We start from the raw sequence: 22,493 nt of genomic DNA, 5'->3' as shown, positions 1-22,493 counted from the left end.
CACATTAACATTCTGTCATTTCCATTTGCCTCAAATACAGTTACAGAAAACTGAAGAATCTATTTAGCCATTAACTCTGAATCTGGCATAGAAAGTGGCAACTGGTAACATCCTGGGAACACCTAGCATTTTCTATTATTTTATTCAGGTTTGCTATGTCTGCTCATGTAACTTAAGCTTATTTCTAATGTAAGGAAAAGTAAATAAACCAGGTTTTAGAAAATGAGAAGCCTTTAACTCCAGTCAAAATCTATAAGTAAAAAAAAAAAAAAAAAAAAAAAACCTGAAATATTTGATATTTGATAGACATACACAGTGAACAGAAGGAACCCTCCCAATGCAGCCTCCTGGTAGAGATTGCATGTTTTCCCACAAAATTCATTTTAAAAAGCTATCTAGGCCAGGTGTGGTGGCTCACGCTTGTAAACTCAGCACTTTGGGAGGCTGAGGCAGAAATTAGCCGGGTGTGGTGGCACATGCCTGTAACCCAGCTACTCAGGAGGCTGAGGCAGAAGAATCACTTGAACCTGGGAGGCAGAGGTTGCAGTGAGCCGAGATGGCACCACTGCACTCCAGCCTGGGCAGCAGAGCAAGACTCTGCTTCAAATAAATAAATAAATAGCTATCTAAGTCTTCAGTCTAAGACAAACAACTTATAATTGCGTTCCAAAACCTCTAGTGAGGACATCAGTATTAATTTTAATTAAGTTCTTTACAACAGAAATGATACTGCAGAGCTAAGAAAGGCCACAGGGGAGACAGAGCCATATCTACTGTGTGAGGTAAGGGGCGCACTTACAGCTGTCTCTTTAAGGATGGTTTAAAGTCCTGGACCCCACTCGAGTATGTTTGCATGGCCTGGATGGGCCCTCGAGGTGAAGATAAGGTTTGTGAAGAAGCAAAATTTTAAATGTCTGTATCTCCCTTCAGTGGATGACTTTCCCACCCATGATACTCAGTAAAGTGCAACGCAGAGCATGATGGAAGCACATTTCAGCATGGTTAGCAATCACACAGCATCAAGATCTGAGGTTGGATCCAACTGTCCGATTTATGAGAACTCTTACTAGTCAGAATTAATCAAAAATCACCCTAAAAGTAAAGGAGGTGCACAGAGAATCTGGCATATCAAAGGAAATAAAAGTGCATAAGCCTCAGAAATCATCTATTATTTTTTATCCATGCATTGTAATCCAGCATATTTTTACATCAGATACACAACTAAAATCTTACTAAACCTTTCTGTCTTTGTTTTATATGGCTGCCAACCATAAACTGAAAAAAGAAATCTATTATGATTTTATAGAGCTGCTCAAAATACAATGCTATTACAAAAATCAGAGAAGGAAATGACGACTGCTGTTGAAGGAAGAGTTCTGTACTTTGAGGGAAATTGGGTACTGAAATACGCATTCCCCCATGAATACAACAGAAACACGGTATCTATTATGTGTCATTACTAAATTCATTATCAAAATGATACCCAAAACAGTGTCTTCACCTCTCATCTCATAGAGTGATCAGACTGTTACTAACTCAACTAATATTAATAACCCCATTCAATGGTAACTCTGTGAATTAAAAACAACAGCTGTTCCTCCACCAGTTCTCTGTCCTCCAGCCCACAACGAACCTATCTTTAAAAGAAAACCTTTCTTCACAATACGATTTCTCATAACTTCAATATGCAGGTATATCCCACAGAGTGGGAGTGGTATGCGCAAATTAGCAGAATATCTACTCTCTCTCTCTTTTTTTTTTTTTTTTTTTTTTAAGATGGGATCTCACTCTGTCGCCAGGCTGGAGTGCAGTTGCGCGATCTCGGCTCACTGTAACCTCCGTATCCTGGATTCAAGCAATTCTCCTGCCTCAGCCTCACAAGTAGCTGGAACTACGGGCAGATGTCACCACACCCAGCTAATTTTTGTACTTTTAGTAGAGACGGGGTTTCACCATGTTAGCAGCATGGTCTCCATCTCTTGACTTCGTGATCCACCCGCCTTGGCCTCCCAAAGTGATGAGATTACAGGCGTGAGCCTCTGCGCCCGGCTGAATATCTACTCTTGACACATAATAGGAGCTAAGGAAATTCCTTTTGATTTAAACTTAAACAGTCTTTATGGTGGCTATTAATGAGTTATCACTTATTATGAAAACTCTATCTTGAGAACAATTATAACCTATTACACAAAAAATATCCACAGCAAACCAGCAAAAGAGAAAATATTGGAAACAAAAAGCAAAAATGTCAATAGATCTGAATTAAAATAATGTGCTAGTGTATCTGTCCAAAATGCAAAAGGAGAACTATGCCCTGGGGATCAACAATTTGGACTCTGAAATGACATTTTTCTATTCAGCAAATTCTTTCCTATCTCCACGCCTCTCTTTCTTTAAAAAGAAAAAATCCACTTGAACATTTAAGGCCACCCAACTTCATATGTAAATTCACACATAAACTTTACATATGTAAACTTCATATGTAAAACAACTTTATATGTAAACATCAGTGGTCATGGCTAGACAACCACCATAGAGCAGGCTGGGGAATTCCCCATGACGCCAGGCCTCCAGGGAGAACTTCTAGGAATTAAAAAGCAGATTGGTAGCAGTTGCTGTCTTGACAGGTTTAAAACTTGGATGATTCCACATTTCTTGGACGAGCATTCTATTTGTTCTTTAAGGGGTCTTTCTTACTGCCAGAGTATTTGGTAACACAAAGGTATGGTCTATCTATGAGAAGAATAGAAATGGTTCCATCTTAGTGAGCTCATCTACCTACTGTTATTCATCAGAAAAGTAGTAGAGGAAATACCAGCAGTTCCCTATGGGGTGAAAGAATGAATGGGAAACGCAACATTGGAGCAACAGATTCTGTTTTCAGCATGGGGACTGGTGTCATTTGTGATGGATCACCTAGGGAGTTTTTCCTTCTGGTTACTGATTTTTTTTATGTTTGCAAATTGCATTTTCAGTTAACTATACCCACCCTCACTGGGTGGCCTTCAGATGATGGTCACTGATATCCATAAAGAAAGTCACTGTCTGCTCCTGGCAGATCATCTGTCCCTGATATAAGCTTGGTTGTCCAAGTGCCAGGAGTTGATGATGCCCATAGGTAAAGGGGAAAGGTTCCTCTGACTCCAGCCTAGATCTCTGGCCTAAAAGAAGCTTCCAGAGAGCAGGCTGTCATTTCCACCATTCTACAGAGAACACCTGGAGGACCCAGGCAGTCAAGGGCAAGAAAAAAGCAATTGAGAAACCCTACAGAAAGAGGCACTAGGCCAGGTGCAGTGGCTCACACCTGTAATCCCAGCACTTTGGGAGGCCAAAGTGGGTGGATCACGAGGTCAGAAGATTGAGACCAGCCTGACGAATATGGTGAAACCCCATCTCTACTAAAAATACAAAAATTAGGGCCGGGCGCGGTGGCTCAAGCCTGTAATCCCAGCACTTTGGGAGGCCGAGACGGGCGGATCACGAGGTCAGGAGATCGAGACCATCCTGGCGAACACGGTGAAACCCCGTCTCTACTAAAAAAATACAAAAAACTAGCCAGGCGAGGTGGCGGGCGCCTGTAGTCCCAGCTACACAGGAGGCTGAGGCAGGAGAATGGCGTGAACCCAGGAGGCGGAGCTTGCAGTGAGCTGAGATCCGGCCACTGCGCTCCAGCCCCGGCGACAGAGCGAGACTCCGTCTCAAAAAAAAAAAAAATTAGCTGGGCATGGTGGTGCATGCCTGTAATCCCAGCTACTCAGGAGGCTGAGGCAGGAGAATCGCTTGAATCCAGGAGGTGGAGGTTGCAGTGAGCCAAGACTGCACCATTGCACTCCAACCTGGGTGACAAAGCCCATTTTTTGAATGAAAGACTCCATTTCAAAAAAAAAAAAAAAAGGAACTACGCATAAGAGAAACAACGTTTCTCCTCATCCCATCTGATATGGTTTGGCTGTGTCCCCACCCAAATCTCACCTTGAATTGTAATAATCCCCCCATGTGTCAAGGGGCCAGGTGGAGATAATTGAATGGTGAGGGTGGTCTCCCCCATACTGTTCTCATGGTAGTGAATAAGTCTCACAAGATCTGATGGTTTTATAAATGGGAGTTCCCCCTGCACAAGCTCCTTTTGCCTGCTGCCATGTAAGACATGACTTTGCTCCTCATTCACCTTCGCCATTGATTGTGAGGCCTCCTCAGCCATGTGGAACTGTGAGTCAATTAAATCTCTTTCTTTTATAAATTACCCAGTCTCAGGTATGTCTTTATTAGCAGCATGAGAACAGACTAATATACCATGTGCGGCCCCATAGAAGATTTCTCTCCATGACTTAGGCAGGACCACAGGGCAGAAAAGGGAACTACTCTGTTTTAAGGCATGCCTCACTTTTTTTTTTTTTTAATTTTTTATTATACTTTAAGTTTTAGGGTACATGTGGATAACGTGCAGGTTTGTTACATATGTATACTTGTGCCATGTTGGTGTGCTGCACCCATCAACTCGTCAGCACCCATCAACTCGTCATTTACATCAGGTATAACTCCCAATGCCATCCCTCCTTCTTCCCCCCTCCCCATGATAGGCCCCGGTGTGTGATGTTCCCCTTCCCGAGTCCAAGTGATCTCATTGTTCAGTTCCCACCTATGAGTGAGAACATGCAGTGTTTGGTTTTCTGTTCTTGTGATAGTTTGCAGAGAATGATGGTTTCCAGCTGCATCCATGTCCCTACAAAGGACACAAACTCATCCTTTTTTATGGGCATGCCTCACTTTTATTTCTCTGATTAGAAATAAAAATTGCTTAAGAGTTTATGGAACAAGGATTTGTTACTTTGAAATGGCTTAAATTTATTTTTCCCTTGGTGTTGAAACCCAGGAACAAACTATGCTCAACATATTTTGTTGGAGAAGACTGAAACATTTCCATAAAGTTGTTTTTCCTGGGCGTGATCTGAAAATGTCTCCAAAATACCCCTTCAATCTAAATAATTTTACAACTTGACATTTTCTAACTTAACGATTTCAATGACAAGGCACACATTTGTTTTAAAAAGATGAAATGGCAGATGAAAACCCATAAAACACATTCGGAAGTATCTTTTTGCTGTCTTTCTTCTTAATTTTTGTTATTTATTCACCTAACTGTGATGCAATAATCACTGTTTTTGTGGTTTCCTTAAGCACTGGGTAATTTAAACTGTCAGTGTTCTTTTGGCATCTTGTGACAAGTGCTTATTACAGTTGACTAATGTATTTCATTGCAAACCAATCTCCAGCAGTTACAGTATGGAGTGCTAGACCCCAAGAAGATCAGCCACACAGATCTGCTCTGCTCAAGACAAAGGGCAATTAAGGGAATGCTGTTCACCATCTGCAGGAAAGCACCTTCAATGCCCTGAAGTGGTTTTCAGGTGGCACATCCCCAACTGCAACACTTTTAGAAGCAAGTGACCTCCAGACACAGTCAGGCTGCTAACCTTAATCCCTCCCGGGATATTTCCCTAAGCCCTGTTCACCTGCCCTCTCCTCCAAGTCAGTGTAGATCCCATGAATCTTCAAAAAGATCTCTTTGGGCCGAGAGCAGTGGTTCACACCTGTAATCCCAGCACCTTGAGAGACCAAGATGAGTGGATAGCTTGAGTCCAGCAGTTCAAGACCAGCCTGAGCAACATGGTCAACACCCATCTCTACTAAAAATATCTAAAAAATTGGTCAGTCGTGGTGGCCCACAACTGTAGTCCCAGCTACTTCGGAGGCTGAGGTGGGAGGATCACTTGAGCCAGGGAGGCAGAGGTTGCAGTGAGCTAAGACCGTGCCACTGCATTCCAACCTGGTAACAGAGCAACATCTTATCTCAAAAATAAATAACTTAATTAAAATTCAATAAATAAAAAATCTGTGTGAACACTGCTTGTTCTCAAAGGCAATGTTGCTGCTGCTATGTGAGCAGAAGGGCCTGGCCAATGCAATCCACAGAGAGAAATGCAAAGTTCGTCTCTCCTTAGGAGCACAGATATTTTCTGGCTGTGACTTTGCTTGTCTTCTTCCTGGGCTGTCCAGCACCTTGGTATAATAAGAGCCATTTCATTCTGATGACATCATGCCCCGCATCCATTGCTGTCATTTTCCAGCAATCACTGACTCGCTGAGGGTTCAATGTGTCCTAGAAAGCCCTTCAAAGACAACTCAAGACCATTCATTGAAAGTACACCAACTTTTTAAATAAATCTCAAGCCTTTGAGAAAAATTCAGTTCTGATCCTAATGATTTGTAGTCTCTGGAGGGGGAGTATGGAGACCAGGCAGTGGTTATTCAACAGTAAATGACAAGGGTTGTTCCTCATCTTCTCTACCAGGTCAACTCCTGAACTTCTGTGCATCCTTCAAGGTCCATGTGAACTGTCTTCTACAAACAACACTTCCTTACTCAGTACACATCTCTACTACTGCACCTGTTGTACTATGTGGGAATTGTTTTTTTAATTTACATGTCAACTTCAATTGCTAAATTGTAAACTCCTGGAAGGAAGATGTCATGGCTGATTCTTCTGTTTCCTCAGCACCCTGCAGAGCACCTGGCCCATGTCAGGCCTCATAATGCTTCATAAGCCTTCCTCCGTGTCCTAGGTTCAGTTAGCCACTCCCTCTTCCATAGTGTTTTATACACCGTGTAGATTTTCATGAGAGTAGTTAGCACATTATCAGGATATGCATGTCACATCTCTATATTCCCAGAACCCAGCCCAAGATAGGTGGTCAGTAAATATTTGTAGTGGGAAATACTGCTGAAGAGTCAGATGTGGCCAGATGACGGAAGACCTGGATAGTTCAGACCTTACGAGGTCACTCTAGGTTTCTGATGCAAGAGTGATCTGCATCAGAAAAGTAGAGTTTCAGCAAAATTCCTCTAGGCAGCCACAGGCCAGAAGATTGGCTTGGTGTGGAAAGAGATGAAGCAGGTGCAAAAAGCTAAGAGCTGTTACAGTAATCCCTGTAAGGGATGGAAAGGGCCTGTCAAGGCTGTGTGTTATACCGAAGGGAGCTGGGCTGTGAGTCCTAACACACTGAAATCAGGTGCTTGATACTACCTGTCACTTAGGCCAGCACTGTGGTCTTGGGCAAGCCACCGAACCACCTCCTGCAGTACAGAACCAATGCTTCATGAGGCTGTAAAGATTAAATGCTTAACACATAATAGGTCCTCCATTAGTGTTCCCTTATCTCTCATGTCTCCAAATGAGTACCCACAATTCAGGGAAATCTGTCTAGTTCCTTGATACCAAGCTCCCATATTCCTTCAATCATTTAACCCTCAGCTTGCAGGCCCAGACTCTGGGACTGGTCTTAATGCTCATCAGCGAGTGCTGACACAGCTGTGATGCAATGGCTGGGCACTGTACCCAAAGGCCATTGAATGACACCCTGATCCCAGCTGTAGCTCATGGCCAGGTCTCTAAATCTAGCCTCAACCCTTGGGTGAGAGGCAGGGTGCCAGGTTACCTGAACACCTGCTGATTCCTCTGGCAGAGCCAGTCTACTTTTTCTCAACCCTATCCTCATGCCATTATCCCTTAATGTACTCCACCATCCTGCCTAAGCCTCCTTTATGCTTGAAGCCAGTCAACCTCTCTAGGCTGAACCCTAATCCCAGGCAAAGACATTTGTCTGTACCCTCCAGTCCTTTGTGACCCAACTCAGATGCTACTTCCTTCATGAAGTCTTCTCTGATTTCACATCATAAGGGATGGGATCCATGCTGCTTTCAATTTCTCCCTAGGATTTTGTTTACCTCTTTCTCTCATGATACTATCATAGCCTGTTTCAGGTCATCAAAACCTGCATGCCTGCCTAAGATGCTGAGTTAAGGACAGTAGAGTAGAAGGCTTTAGTCCCTCAGAAGCCCTAAAACCAAAAGAATAATTGTTGACAGTTCTCCAAAGTCTGTCTTATAGTGGTCCTCGGCCTCAGTTGTCCCCTGAGGGCTGAAGCGTACTTATCCCCCACTGTGGGTACCACTCAGTGCATCCTGCCATTTGACTGTCTCTGGCCTGGCCTATCCTCTCCTTCACTTCTGCTTCACAGAGATTTAGGGACCACCTATACTCATTTGACTCTGCAGTCAGACCTCAGCCTGTTCCCCGAATTCTGGTCTCAGGCCTGTCTCAGCTCTGGTGACTGACCTGCCCCTCTAACCTACTGGATCACGCATTTCTTGAGGACAAAAATTATTGTTTTATTCTTCTTTTTAACCCCCATAGAACTAATTTCACAGTAGGAACAAAATCAATACTCCTTCTTGGACTTTTTTAGCCAGTGGAAGTGTCAGGTGCATACTATTAGTTAGGTCATGGTCCATATAAGATATATTATTTCTCATCTCTGGGCAAAGATGTTTAGTTTTATGCATACACTCTACACCTCACTTAATTTTCCCAAACATACATGGATCTCATGAAAAGTTTTACAAATCAGGCATAAGCTTACCTGGACGAGCAGAAGAAGGTTTGTATCTGGTAAAGGAGATTTGAGTTTTAGGGCCTGCAGAAGTTCTAGAACAACACTACGAGACAAGTAGAATTTATCTCGTTCCTAAAGAAAACAAAACAGAAGGAGGTAAATGATTTTAGAAATTCAATTAGAGTAGATCTATGTCAAAAGAGCTCCCAAAAGATCCACGGGTCAGAAATAAAAAATAGTATTTAAAAACGCATAATGAAGTGTCCTCAAGAAATAAAATTGGAACTTAAAAAAAAGGCATTTGTGTGTGTGTAATGAGTTTACAGAAGCACTGAGGATAAATAATTTAATGGATAAGAAAAAGATAGGTTATCTCTTAAACATTGATGCCCCAGTATTTGGTTCTTATTCACAGGAAACAGGTTCCAAGAACTGCAGCAACTAAATCAGTCTAAAAGTATTTTTTTCAATACAAAATTATTTAGAAAGAAACATATACAACTCTTTAAAGTATTCTGTGACCTCTCCAAGGAACTTATTTCTGAAATGGACTATTTCAAGCATCCAGAAAAACGGAGAGAAAGGAAAAGAGTATGCACCTACCACCCATCTTTGTCAGATCACATCATTTTGCTTTATTTGATTCATCCTTTTTTTTGGAATCCTAGCTTCTTTCATTCTTTCTTAAATTCATACATAATATTTATACATATTTATGGGGTACATGTGATATTTTGTTGCATGCACAGAATGTGTAGTGATCAAGTTAGAGTATTTAGGCTATTCATCATCTTGAGTGTCTACCATTTCTATGCATTGGGAACATTTCAAGTCCTCACAGCATTTTGAAATGTACAATATAATGTTGTTAGCTATGGTCACCCTACTCTGCTATTGAACATTAGAACTCATTTCTTCTATCTAACTGTATGTTTGTATCCATGAACCAAACTCTCTTCATCCTCCCCCGACACACCCTCCCCAGCCTCTGGTAGCTATCCTTCCATGCTCTACCTCCATGAAATCAATTTCTTTTAGCATCTACATATGAGTGAGAACGTATGATATTTGTCTTTCTGTGCCTGGTTTATTTCACTTAATGTAACAAACTCCAGTTCCATCCCTGTTGCTTTTTTTTTATGGTTGAATAGTAGTTCATTACGTATATATACCACATTTCCTTATCCATTTGTCCATTGATGGACACTTAGGTTGACTCCATATTTTTGCTATTGTGAATAGTGCTGCAATAAACATGGAAGTGCAGGTATCATTCTGATACACTGATTTCTTTTCATTTGGATAAATACCAAGTAGCGGCATTGTTGAATTGTAGGACAGGTACTTTTTAGTTTTTTGAGAAATATCCATACTGTTTCCTATAGTGGCTTTATAAATTAAATTCCTATGAACAGGGCGCAAGAGCTCCCTTTTCTCCATATCCTTGCCAGGCTCTGTTATTTTTTGTTCTTTTGATAATAGCCATTCTAACTGGGGTAAGATGATATCTCATTGTGGTTTTGATTTTCATTTCTCTGATGATTAGTGATACTGAGCATTTTTTTCATATGCCTGTTGGCCATTTGTATGTCTTCTTTTGAGAAATGTCTATTTAGGTCCTTTGCCCCCTGTTTAGTGGGGTTATTTACTTAGTGGGATTATTTATTTAGTGGGATTATTTGCTTTTTTAAAATTTTAGACAGGGTTTCACTCTTGTTGCCCAGGCTGGAGTGCAATGGTGCGATCTCAGCTCACCACAACCTCTACCTCCTGCGTTCAAGCAATTCTCCTGCCTCAGCCTCTCGAGTAGCTGAGATTACAGACATGTGCCATCACACCTAGTTAATTTTGTATTTTTAGTAGAGATGGGGTTTCTCCATGTTGGTCAGGCTGGTCTTGAACTCCCAATCTCAGGTGATTCAATTGCCTCGGCCTCGGAAAGTGCTGGGATTACAGCTGTGAGCCACCGCACCTGGCCCTGTTTTTTGTTTTTTTACTGTTGAGTTGTTTGAGTTCCTTGTATATTCTGGATATTGATCCCTGGTTGAAAGTTGATTCATCCTTTTTAAATACTAAATGTCACAGAAACAGGTGAAGCTACCTATATGGTGCTCTCTTTTCTTTCTTCCTTTCTCTTTTCTCTGAAGTGGCCACTATTCTGAATCTGGTACTTATTGTTTCATGTATGTTTTTACACTTTATGTCTCCATTATAATATATAATATTGTTTTGCATTTTTTGACTTTCTGTAATGTTATATTGTATATATCTTTCCACAACTTGTAATTACTCACTGCAATATATTTTTGAAAGTAATCCTTATTGATACACGTAGCTCTGGTTCTTCCAACTCAACAGCTTAACAATATATAATTGTATGAATTTACCAAAATTCATCGGTCAGTCCTCCTGTTGATGGAATGTTGAATTGGTTTCAATTTTGTAAGCCTTTTCTATTGCTGAATATAACACATGTTCAGAAAAGGACATAAAATATAAGCATACAGTTAAATGGATTCAGATGGTATGACACTGTAAAATATATATTTGGTCTTCGATCCTGTATCTGACATACAACTCCTAAAACCCTTAGACTCTCCAAACTGATGTCTTTTTGTATGCTAATAAGTTGACTGATGGCTGGCAGCATAGGTAGCAGTAGGAAGGGGACTGATCACCTGAAAGACCAAGACACATTTAGAGAGTTGGGACTATCAGCCCCACCCTTCAACCTTTAGAGAAGGTCTTAGAAGGGTTGATGGCTGGGTTGATCACCAATGGTCAATGGATTAATTGACCATGTCTACATAATGAAACCTCCATAAAAACCCAAAAGAAAAGGGTTTGAAGAGCTTCTGGATAGCTAACCACATGGAGGGTTCCTGGAAGGTGGCATGCCCAGAGAAGATATGGAAGCTTTGTGCCCTTGTGCCTTGCTTTATGCATCTCTTCATCTGTATCCTTTCTAATATTCTTTATAACTGGTAAATGTAAGTAAGTGTTTCCCTGAGTTCTGTGAGCTGCTCTACCAAATAAATTGAGCCCAAAGAGGAAGGATCCCTAATTTATAATCAGTTAGACAAAAGCATGGGTAGAACAACCAGAGCCTACAGTTGGCAAATGAAGGTGGGAGGTGGAGGGCAGTCTTAGGGGATGAGCCCTCAACCTGTGGGATCTGATGCTATATCCAGGTAAGTAGTGTCAGAATAGAACTGAATCTATTCTGCAGAATCCATTGCTTGCTTTTTGGTAGGAAGAAATCTCCACACATTTGATCACAGAAGTCTTTGGTCTTGACTGTCAGAGCAGAGGGAAAACATGGTTTGAGTTTGAGTTTTTCCAGTCTCAGAAGATGGACCGAATACTCATATAATCACCTCATAGGCAAACAACAGCACATTGCAAGTGTCTCAGAAGCCCTGTGTGTCCTGTCTTAATCCTTTCATAATCAAATAAGTAGAGTCCCTGTGGGGCTGTCTCCACCGTCTTTTCTTCCTATTCATTTTCACTCATTGTGTCTTGCCTCCTCATATGTCTGGTTATCTTTGATTGTGTGCTGAATGCTTTGTTAGGAAGATATTTGCAGAAATATTTGTAGCCTGAAATGTTACCTTCCTTCAAAGAACTTTCTGTTTGTTTAGTGACAGGGGCACAATCACAGCTCACTGCAGCTTTGACCTCCTGGGCTCAAACGATCCTTCCACCTCAGCCTTCAGAGTAGCTGGAGCTACAGGCATGTGTTACCATACCCAGCTAATTTTATTTTTTTTGTATTTTTTATACAGACGAGGTTTTGCCATGTTGCCTAGGCTTAGGGTTACCTTAATACACATACAAGGCTTGTAATATTTTATGTTGGGCTACCACAGGGCTTGACACTGAGCTGTGTCCACATGAAGGAAAGTTACTACGGGGGTGTTTTTACTTCGTGGTCCCAGCCAAAAATGTGTAGGTCAGGAGGCGTGGTATCAGGGTCTCTATTCTTGGTAGGTTCTGGATTCGGACTTTTGTCCCTCTAGCCTCATGGGGCTTCCAAAACTGCAGCCTCTCAGTCACATCTAGATTGACAAACACTCCCAGGGTAAAAATGGCCATCAGTGCTGGGCTCACAGCTCTGAATTTCTGGGCTCTCCCTGATCTTAGTCTCATAACTCTTCTCTATATAGTTAGCATTTTGAAGAAGTTTTCAGAAAATATTTTGTTCACTTTTTTCTTTTTACTTTTTAAGTTAACTGGGAAAAAGGTTCAAATTATCTTGTTTACCACCATCAGAAGAGAAAATCCAGGATTTTAATTGTCATTATACTAAACCTATAGGTTATTCTGTGAGAATTACCTGTTTTTACTATTCTGGGTCTCCATCCATGAACATAAAATCTCTTTCCATTTATTTAACAATCTGTAATGCTCTTGAGTAAAATGTTCTGGTTATCTCCATAAAGTTCTTGCATATTCTTTTTTTTTTTTTTTTTTTTAAGACAACGTTCTCACTCTGTTGCCCAGGCTGAAAGCTCGCTGCAGCCTCAAACCCCTAGACTCAAGTGATTTTCCCACCTCAGCCCCGCAAACAGCTAGGACTAGAGGTATGCACCACCATGACTGGATAACTTTGTGTGTGTGTGTGTGCGAAGGACACAGAGTCTCGCTCTGTCACCCAGGCTGGAGAGCAGTGGTACAATCACGGCTCACTGCAACCTTCACCTCCCAGGGCTAAGCGATTCTCCCACCTCAGCCTCCCAAGAAGCTGGGACTACAGATGCATGCCACCATGCCCAGCAAAATTTTTGTATTTTAGTAGAGACAGTGTTTCACTATGTTGCCCAGGCTGGTCTTGAACTTCTGAGCTCAGACAATCCACCCACCTTCACCTCCCAAAGTGCTAGGATTACAAGGCATGAGCCACTTTGTCCAGCCAAATTTCTTTTTTTTTTAATATATAGATGGAGTCTCGCCTTGTTGCCCAGGCTGGTCTCAGGCTCCTGGGCTCAAGCAATCTTCCCACCTTGGCCTTTCAAAGTGATAAGATTATAGGCATGAACCACCACACCCAGCCATTGCACATTCTTATTAGATTTATTTTTTGTCACCACAATAAATGACATTTTAAAAGTATGTTTTATAATCATCTGTAGTTGAATATCAAAATTTGGTGATTTCTGGGTATTCATTTGTATCCAACATCCTTGCTGAGCTCTCTTGTAGGTTCTAAAAAGGTGTCTATAGATTCCCTTTGATTCATTTGTAATCATATCACCTATGAAAAATGAGAGTTGTATTTTTCCTTTCTAATCCTTATACCTTTGATTTCTTCTTCCTGTGTTGCAGAAGTGAATGGGACCTCCAGTACCATGATAAATAGAAACAGTGATGACAGGCTTTCTTGTCTTATTTACGATTTTTAAAGGGATGACTCTTAGCATTTCACCATTACATACAGTGCTGGCTAGATGCTTCTGGTAGACTCACTATATGAAGTTAAGAAGTTTCCCTTCTATTCACAGTTTGATGAGAGTTTACGATAAATGACTACTGAATTATAAAATATGATTTTCTTGCACCTGCTGAATAATGATAAAAGTTTTTCTTCTTCAATCTGATAACATAGTGATATTAATAGATGTTCTAATATTTAAACATTTTTATATATCAAGAAATTTCCAACTGTGTCATGAGGCCCTATTTCTAATGCATTGATTTGCTATTATTCATTCAGAAGTTTTGCATCTATGAAGGATATTGACCTATAATTTTCCTTTCCCCTATTGTCCTTCTCTGGTTGATATCAAAATTCTATTTGCCTCATAAAATATATTGAGAAGTGTTCCCTTTTTTTCTATTCTATTGTTTGTATAAAAAAGAGATCAATCAGTTCTTAAATGTTTAGTAGAAGTTGTCCTCTAAAGCTGGAATAGTTTTTGAGGGTAGGGTTTTAACTATTGATGCCATTTTCCAGGCATCTAAGTCTAGTCAGTTATTTCTTTTTCTTTTTTTCTGGATGTTCTATATGATATATTTCTAGAAAATTGTACCTACTGTCAAAGACTTCAAATTTACTGGCATAAGGTTGTTCATTTTAAAATCTCTAATGTCTGTAGTTATGCTGATATTCATCATCATTGCTGATATTCTTTATCAGTGTCTTTTATCTGGCTTTCTTGATCAGTCTTGCCAAGGGTTTGTCTATTTTATTAGTCTAGTCAAAGAGCCACCTTTCTGTTGAATTGGTCTTCCATTGTATCTATGTTTTCCTTCCTTCCTTCCCTCCTTCTCTCCCTCCTTCGTTCCTTCCTTTCTCCTTCCTTCCTTCCCTCCTTCTCTCCTTCCTTCGTTCCTTCCTTTTTTCCTTTCCTTCTCTCCCTCCTTCCTTCCTTCTTTCTTTTTTTCAAAGAAGAAGAGAGGGTCTTGCTCTGTCACCTAGCCTAGAGTGCAGTTGGTGCAATCATAGCTCATGGCAGCCTCAAACTCCTGGGTTTAAGCAGTCCTTCCACCTCAGCCTGCAGAGCAGCTAGGACTACAGGTGCATGCCATCACACTGGCTAATTGTTTTATTTTTCTGTAGAGACAGGGTCTTGTTATGTTGCCCAGGCTGGTATATCTGTTTTTTATTTCATTAATTTCTGCTCTTATCTTTACTGTTTCCTTTATTTAATTAATTAATTGCCTACTATCTGTTCCATGTTTTAAAATCTTCCACATTTTTAAATATGTTCTAAAATTGGTTGATTCAGGATTCTTTATATGACCATTTCATCCACTTTGCTCACTGTATTGTTTGAATCTACTATATGTTTTATCTGCTTGATCTATCCATAACTGAAACAGAAAATCTCCCTGTATAACCTTGAATTTATCAATTTATCTTTGTAAGCCTATTATATTTTGTTTTATATATTTAGAGGCTATATTATCAGCTCTAGGTAATTTTTGAATTGCCACATTATCTGGATAAATTGCTCCTCTTATCAATATATCGTGACTTTCTTTATAATAATGCTTTTCAACTTAAAGTCAGTTGACTGACTTCAGCTTTCTTTTCATTAGTATTAGTGTGGTGTATCTTTTTTCAAGCTTTTTCTTTTAAATTTTCTCAGTGTCTTTAGACATGTTTTAGACGTAGCTCAATTTTTAAAAGTCAATCTGACAATCCCTAGTGAGTCTAGTAAACTTATGTTTATTGTGATTCTGTCATCTTACGTGTGCTTGTTACAGCTTGTTCTATGCTTCTCTTTTTGTCTTGATTGAACTTTTATTCTTGTTTAATTTTCTGTTTGGAACTTATAAATTGTATTTCTGGCCTTTGGAGCTTACATTTACAATGTCTACATGTATTCTTAAGAGTTTAAAGTTATTATCTCTGCCCTTCTTGTAGATAATATATAGAATGCTTTAACTCCAATCTCCAACCACACACACACAACCCCCCATACAGAGTACTATTTTCTAGTATTTTATTGTTATTTTGTTTTTATGCCCATCTGATTAACATTATTATTATTACTGCTTTGTATTATCAATGATCACTTAGATTTTCACACTGTACCAATTTCTTGGAGCATCATTCCTTCACACATTTCACTCCTTCCTTCTTGGTTCACTTTCCTTCTTACATCTTTTAGTAGTTGTTTCAGTAAGAATCTATTAGAAACTTTCTTATTTTCTTGATAGAATATCTATTTATCCTTCACTTTTGAAGGATAGCTTAGCTGGTAGAGAATTCCAGGTAGATAGTTCTTTTTTCTTATCATTTTAAAGACTTTTTTTTTTTTTTCAATTATCTTCTGGCTTTCATTGTGCTGTTGAGAAGTGTATTGTCTGTCTTCAGAGTGTCTTTTCCCTTGGTTGTTCTGAAAATGTTTTGTCTTGCTGTTTTGACAAGTTATACCTACTCATGTACACTATGACATGAGCAGGTAAAACTTTAGCTTATTTATAATACTTTCAGGGCTCATTGTGTTTCCTGAATAAGAAAATTAAATATTTTCATCAATTCTAGAATTGATAAAAAGCATATTTTCCTTATCTGAAATATTTATTAGATATATATTAGAATTTCTCTTTATATTCATCTCTTTATCTCTCTCTTCTGAATTCTAGGTAATTTCTTCCAATCTATTTTCCATTTCACCAATTCTCTCTTTGCCTATATCTAATTTGTTATTTAACCTATCCATTAAGTTTTTTATGTCAGTGATTGTTTTTAATTTCTAGACTTTCTACTCTGTTTAAATCTGTCTGGTTCATTTTTAAAAATTTTTGAAATGACTAAATCTATTATATTATTTTATTTTTCATATGCTTATCATTTAAAGTATAGTCATTTATATATTTATATTTTTATTATAATATTTTATAATATTTATATATACATTCTTCATATGCATATCATTTAAAGTATAATCACTTATATATTATCATTTTTAATGATATGTTTATCATTTATATCTTTATCACATAGTTTTAATATTGAAAGTTCTCATGGGAAATGATCTTGCTACTTGTTGACTATCCTAATCTATCACAAGGTGGGTTATATCTTCATTTGTTTTGTAATTTTAGATTATGAGCTCATGTTCATTAGGATTTTAACTATAGGAATCCTGCTGGGCATAGGCTGGAGACATATTAATCCAGAGAAGGTTGAGGCTTGTTTTGATCTTGCTTCTGCCAGATATTCCAAGGTTATTACTTGCTCAGCACTAATGTTATTTGACTCTTCAACTTGGGAGTTCCAAGAACATGCAGGTATTATAAATTCAGACTCTAAACCTGATCCAAGATAGGCCCATGTTTACTAATTCGCAAGGGAGACTATAAATCTTTCTCCCAGTTTCCAAACTGAGACAGACACCATTCTTTGTCACCTCTATATAAGAATGTATTCTTTCCAAACTACCCTTTTACCAAGTGACTAGCCTTTCAAGGGTTCTGACCTTTTGCTAGGGATAACTCAGATCCAACTCCCTGCCTGGATAATCCCAAGACTTCATCTCCTTTCCTTGTATGGGCTTTAAAACTCTAGCCACTAAGTTGCCAAGACAAGCAACACCCCCACCACAGGGCTATTTATATGCTTACCACTCTGATCCTCAATCCCGCTTCATTTTTGCTCCTTTCATTCTTATAAAATTAGCTCTACATTAAAAATCACCTTTATTACATTTCATCCGGTGTTCCTAGTAGTTTAAGTGGTATGGTTTTCAGGGTATCTAGACTACCAGATTGCTAGAAAGAGAAGTTTCCAAAGTTCTTACCTTTCTGTGCCTTTTCTTTTGATTATATAAGGGAGACAGCTGAATTAGCTACTGCTATTTTTAAACGATTTCTTATAGTTTCTCATTATCGGTGAGGAAGGTAGGAACACCATCAACTGAAGCTTTCTACAAGTAGTCATCATCTTGTATTAGAATGAGAAAGGGTAGATGATAATGGGAAGTAAGAGGCCACTAAAGTTATGAGGGATTATGAAGAGATATTGTATGTAATGAATATCTTGAATTGAAAACCAATAATATCTTGAATTCAAATGCTAGAAAGGCCCCTGTAATCAATATCTATACTGTACAACATAGAAAGTATAAACTCATTATGATTTGTCCCCCCAAAAAGGTATAATTTAAACAAATTAAACATAAACACAATGAAGAAATCAAATGGTTTCTAGAAATAGAAAATCTTTTTGGTGCTGTTTCTTATAGATCTACTTTTTTAAGTGAAAAAGAAGGAAGAAGTTATCTTTCAAGAAGATTCTAAAAGAAGAAAAAAATGCTGACCATCTTAGTAGTTAGAAAACATATTGCTCCAGGCAGGGTAATACATAGTTTCTAATCAGAAAAACCAAATAAAAGATTACCATGGAACACTTAACATGACAGTATGGACCCAAGTTGGTAAGAAAGAGGACAAGAATGCTTTAAATAGAATGAAAGCCTTAGTATAAAATTAGATTTTTATGAGGAAAATAAAGGGCTTATAGAAATGGACAACATGAATAAGAGACATTCTGAATGTTCAAGAGAGAACAACAGAAACAGAGACCCATTGAAAACAAGCTTGGAAAATTTGGAAATTGAAAGGGTAACATTTGCACATTGTTCTTAAGGACAGAAATGCTCCCAATTTGCCCTGCCTACTGCTTTTCCATTAGGACAGCATCTACCAGCTCCAACAAGGCTGCTACTGCCACTGGGCCAGCAGTACTTTTCCACTTTCTCGGTAGTGGGCCAGGGTTGCTACAGATAATGCAATAGAGAAACCATTATTAAGACAAGATGACAAAAGATGAGATTCCAATCTCAGAGGCCAAGAACCCAGACCTGAAAAGACAGACACATGATGAGAATTAAGGAGCCCTTCAAAGGCTTTTACAAATGACAAGCTGATATTCTTCTACTTTGGGTATAAAAATGATATGTAGAGATGTCTTGCCCCCCAGTCATGGGATGGTGAACTTGAAAAGGACCTTAAGAGGTCCTGTCAACCATTAGCTCTTTTCATTAAAAATACCACTTCTGTTCTAACCACATGACCCTCAGTTCTCCAAATCTGCATATGTGCATATTTTAGACATTGTGTGTGTGTGTGTGTGTGTGTGTGTGTGTGTGTGTGTGTGTGTGTGTTTAAAGTGTTTCCTTACCATGGTATTTATTAGACCTCAGTAGTATTACTCATTTTTAACTATATGGAAGCAACGGACCTAAAAGGGACTTGACACTGATTCAAAAGAATATATTTTTTCCAGTTTTCAGTTTCACAGGAACACGCATATGGAAGCTTGCTTACCTTAGTGAAAGCTCGGTAACATAAGCCACACAGCTCCACCAGGTAGGCCAGAGTGAAGACGGCATTCTGAATTACAAAGCTGAGCAGTTTTGAAAATGGTTCCAACAAACTCTGCAATGAGATTGGGGCCAAATAAAGTCAATTGCTGATTATTTCATTTAAAAAAGTATTAAAATCTTATGATACTTTAACTAATGGAATCACTGTTTTTTAAATTGAAAAATCTATTGCCAGATGGCTCCTGTAGCAACCCCGTTGGTCTAATAAAAACAGAACTGCACCTTCAGTCGAGGGCTCAAAGAGCAGGATCAAATCATTTCACTGCTCAAAAAGACATTCATTTTTCCATGTGATATCATTTACAAACCTTCCTAACTTCAACCCTGTCTTCATGTCCACCCTAAGCAATCAAGAGTGTGGGGTTGGCAGTTGGATCTCCCACTCTATTTTCAGCACATTTAAGTGTTTATGAGTTCATCATATTCAGATCCGGAAGCCTGTCTTCTGGGTTAAGTAGCGCAAAGCACCCTTGCGTGTAAGTACCAAAGTACTATAGCTTATATAAAATTCATCACAACCCAGCCTTCTGCCAATGTTTATCAGGAAGGCATAGTCTGTTTCGGTTTCTCCCCCTGAATCTTACCCATAAAGGATCAGTTTTAGTTCCATATACTTTCTTAAGTTATTTAGAAACATTTGTTGAGTACCTCCTGAGTGTCAGACTGAGTTAGATGGATGATTTCATATAGTTTATCTTATTCAAATTTTTCATAACTATCCTGGGAGACAGTGTGTTACAATATAGGTAACGACACAAGCACTAAATTCTGACACAAGGGTTTTCACACTCTAGCTCACTGTGACCTTGAATAAGTGATTTAATCTCTCTGGAACTTGGTTTTCTCCTCTGTAAAAGGGGAATAATAATGGCTTCCACCTCATTAGGGTGCAAGTTATGAGAATTAAAAGAGATAATATATGTAAAGCACTTGACACCAGTAAGCTCTCCATCATTGTTAGCTATGGTCTTCATTATTAACCTTCTGAAGCTTTAGTATCCATTCCTATTCTGCAGCTTAGGCAGTTAAGTAGACAAGTAATTTGCCTAAGGCCATGAAGGTATCAGGTGGAATTCAAAGCCAAGTTCCGGGGCAATTTTCCACAGGTAGAATTGCTCTGCAGAGAAGATAGGATTTTAACTGGATTTCAAAACACTTGCATGCCATGATTTCCACTACTTCTCAATCTCTATAGTGCTCGCTGTCTGGTTTTCAAAAGTAATATATGTTCAATGTCAAACTCAAGATATGTAGGAAAGGACACATGAGGAAGTAAAAGTCATCCATAATCCCATAAACCTCATGATTACATTTTGAACATAGTGGAAATATCACACATGTAAAATCTTGTATTTTTTTTTATTATACTTTAAGTTCTAGGGTACATGTGCACAACGTGCAGGTTTGTTACATATGTATACATGTGTCATGTTGGTGTGCTGCACCCATTAACTCGTCGTTTACATTAGGTATATCTCCTAATGCTATCCCTCCCCCCTCCCCCCTCCCCACAATAGGACCTGGTGTGTGGTGCTCCCCTTCCTGTGTCCAAGTGATCTCATTGTTCAATTCCCACCTATGATTGAGAACATGTGGTATTTGGTTTTCTGTTCTTGCGATAGTTTGCTGAGAATGATGGTTTCCAGCTGCATCTATGTCCCTACAAAGGACACGAACTCATCCTTTTTTATGGCTGCATAGTATTCCATGGTGGATATGTGCCACATTTTCTTAATCCAGTCTGTCACTGATGGCCTTTTGGGTTGATTCCAAGTCTTTGCTATTGTGAATAGTGCCACAATAAACATATGTGTGCATGTGTCTTCATAGCAGCATGACTTATCATCCTTTGGGTATATCCCCAGTAATGGGATGGCTTGTATTTTGTTTTTTATTAACTTAATATAACATCAGAAATTCCCAGTGCCATTTAATTCTTCATAATCGCCAATTCTATAAATAACACCCCAATAAAAATATTTTACATGAAATTAGCATTTGCATTTTCTTCCTTGAATAGATTCCCAGAAAAAAATGACTAAATCAAAGGATATAAGCATATTTGAGGTTCTTTTTTCTTATTGATACGAAAATGAATGCACTCTGTGTTAGTTGACCCTAAAGATAGGAATCCTGTTTTTTACTTATTTGTATTCCCCACAGAAATCCATGTGGTGCTTTCCATATAGAAAATCTTAAAGAAACTCACAGAAATAGTACTAATGATTCATTATTCTTTGCTCCATATAAATGCTGTTGCCTTGAGGTTGGGTGCAGTGGCTCATGCCTGTAATCCCAGCACTTTGGGAGGCCGAGGTGGGTGGATCACTTGAGGTCAGGAGTTCAAGACCAACCTGGCCAACATGATGAAACCCCATCTCTACTAAAAATACAAAAATTAGCCAGGCGTACTGGCACATGCCTGTAGTCCCAGCTACTTGGAAGGCTGAGGCAGGGAGAATTGCTTGAACCTGGGAGCCAGAGGCTGCAGTGAGCCAAGTTGGCATCACTGCACTCCAGCATGGGCGACAGAGTGAGACTCCGTCTCAAAAAATATATATATATAGATGTGTGTGTATGTGTGTACATATATATATATGTACATTACTGTCTTGAAACTGATGATAGATGAATGGAATGGGAATGTCTCATGTTGCACATAATGTATCCTTATTGGTCAAAAAGAGAAGCCTGAATTCAAGCCTATAAGAAAACTTGCTCTTATATCAAACTTGCTCTTATATCAAGTTGCACAGTGATGGGGCAATACAGACCCAAAGGACCTATATTCAAGTCTCAAATCTTCTACTAACCAGCTATGTGACCCTGGCCAAGACATTTCATCTCTCTGAACCTGTTTCCTCATCTGTAAATGAGCAGATTGAACCCAGTGATCTCTTTGTAACTTTCTAGCATAAATCATGAGTCTATGAAAGCACAGTCAACTTAAATAGTTGCAGAATACGTACATTGTTGGTATACTAAATAGTAATTACAAGCTATAGCAATACAAACTGTGGTACCACGGCATCGAATGCAGCCAGAAAATATAGCTTGGAATAAAAAGGTGAATGAGACACAGTGCAGAACTTCTTGAAGCTTGTGGTCTCATTGGGACCACTTCAGGGCAATGTCCGTGCTACTATAGAGAGCTCTATCAAATACTGTGGGAGCTGGTACAGGAGAAAGTTGCTACAGATAA

At 39.1% G+C, this 22,493-nt stretch overlaps 1 protein-coding gene across 16 annotated transcripts in view; it reads right to left on the bottom strand.

Moving 5' to 3' along the window:
* Positions 1-22,493, bottom strand: part of UNC79 (unc-79 homolog, NALCN channel complex subunit) — a 277,231-nt gene that overhangs the window by 27,093 nt on the left and 227,645 nt on the right. For all 16 annotated transcript variants that reach the window (XM_073998138.1, XM_015454151.4, XM_045396908.3 and 13 more), the window contains 2 exons: positions 19,233-19,343; positions 8,481-8,585 (listed from right to left, as the gene is read on the bottom strand). In XM_073998138.1, the coding sequence (XP_073854239.1) occupies positions 8,481-8,585; positions 19,233-19,343 (216 nt within the window). The remainder of the gene's footprint in view (positions 1-8,480; positions 8,586-19,232; positions 19,344-22,493) is intronic.

The sequence above is a fragment of the Macaca fascicularis genome, chromosome 7, assembly GCF_037993035.2.
Source record: "Macaca fascicularis isolate 582-1 chromosome 7, T2T-MFA8v1.1".
NCBI lineage: Eukaryota > Metazoa > Chordata > Mammalia > Primates > Cercopithecidae > Macaca > Macaca fascicularis.
The sequence above is the reverse complement of the archived record's forward strand: the minus strand, read 5'-3'. Positions and strand labels throughout refer to the sequence as shown.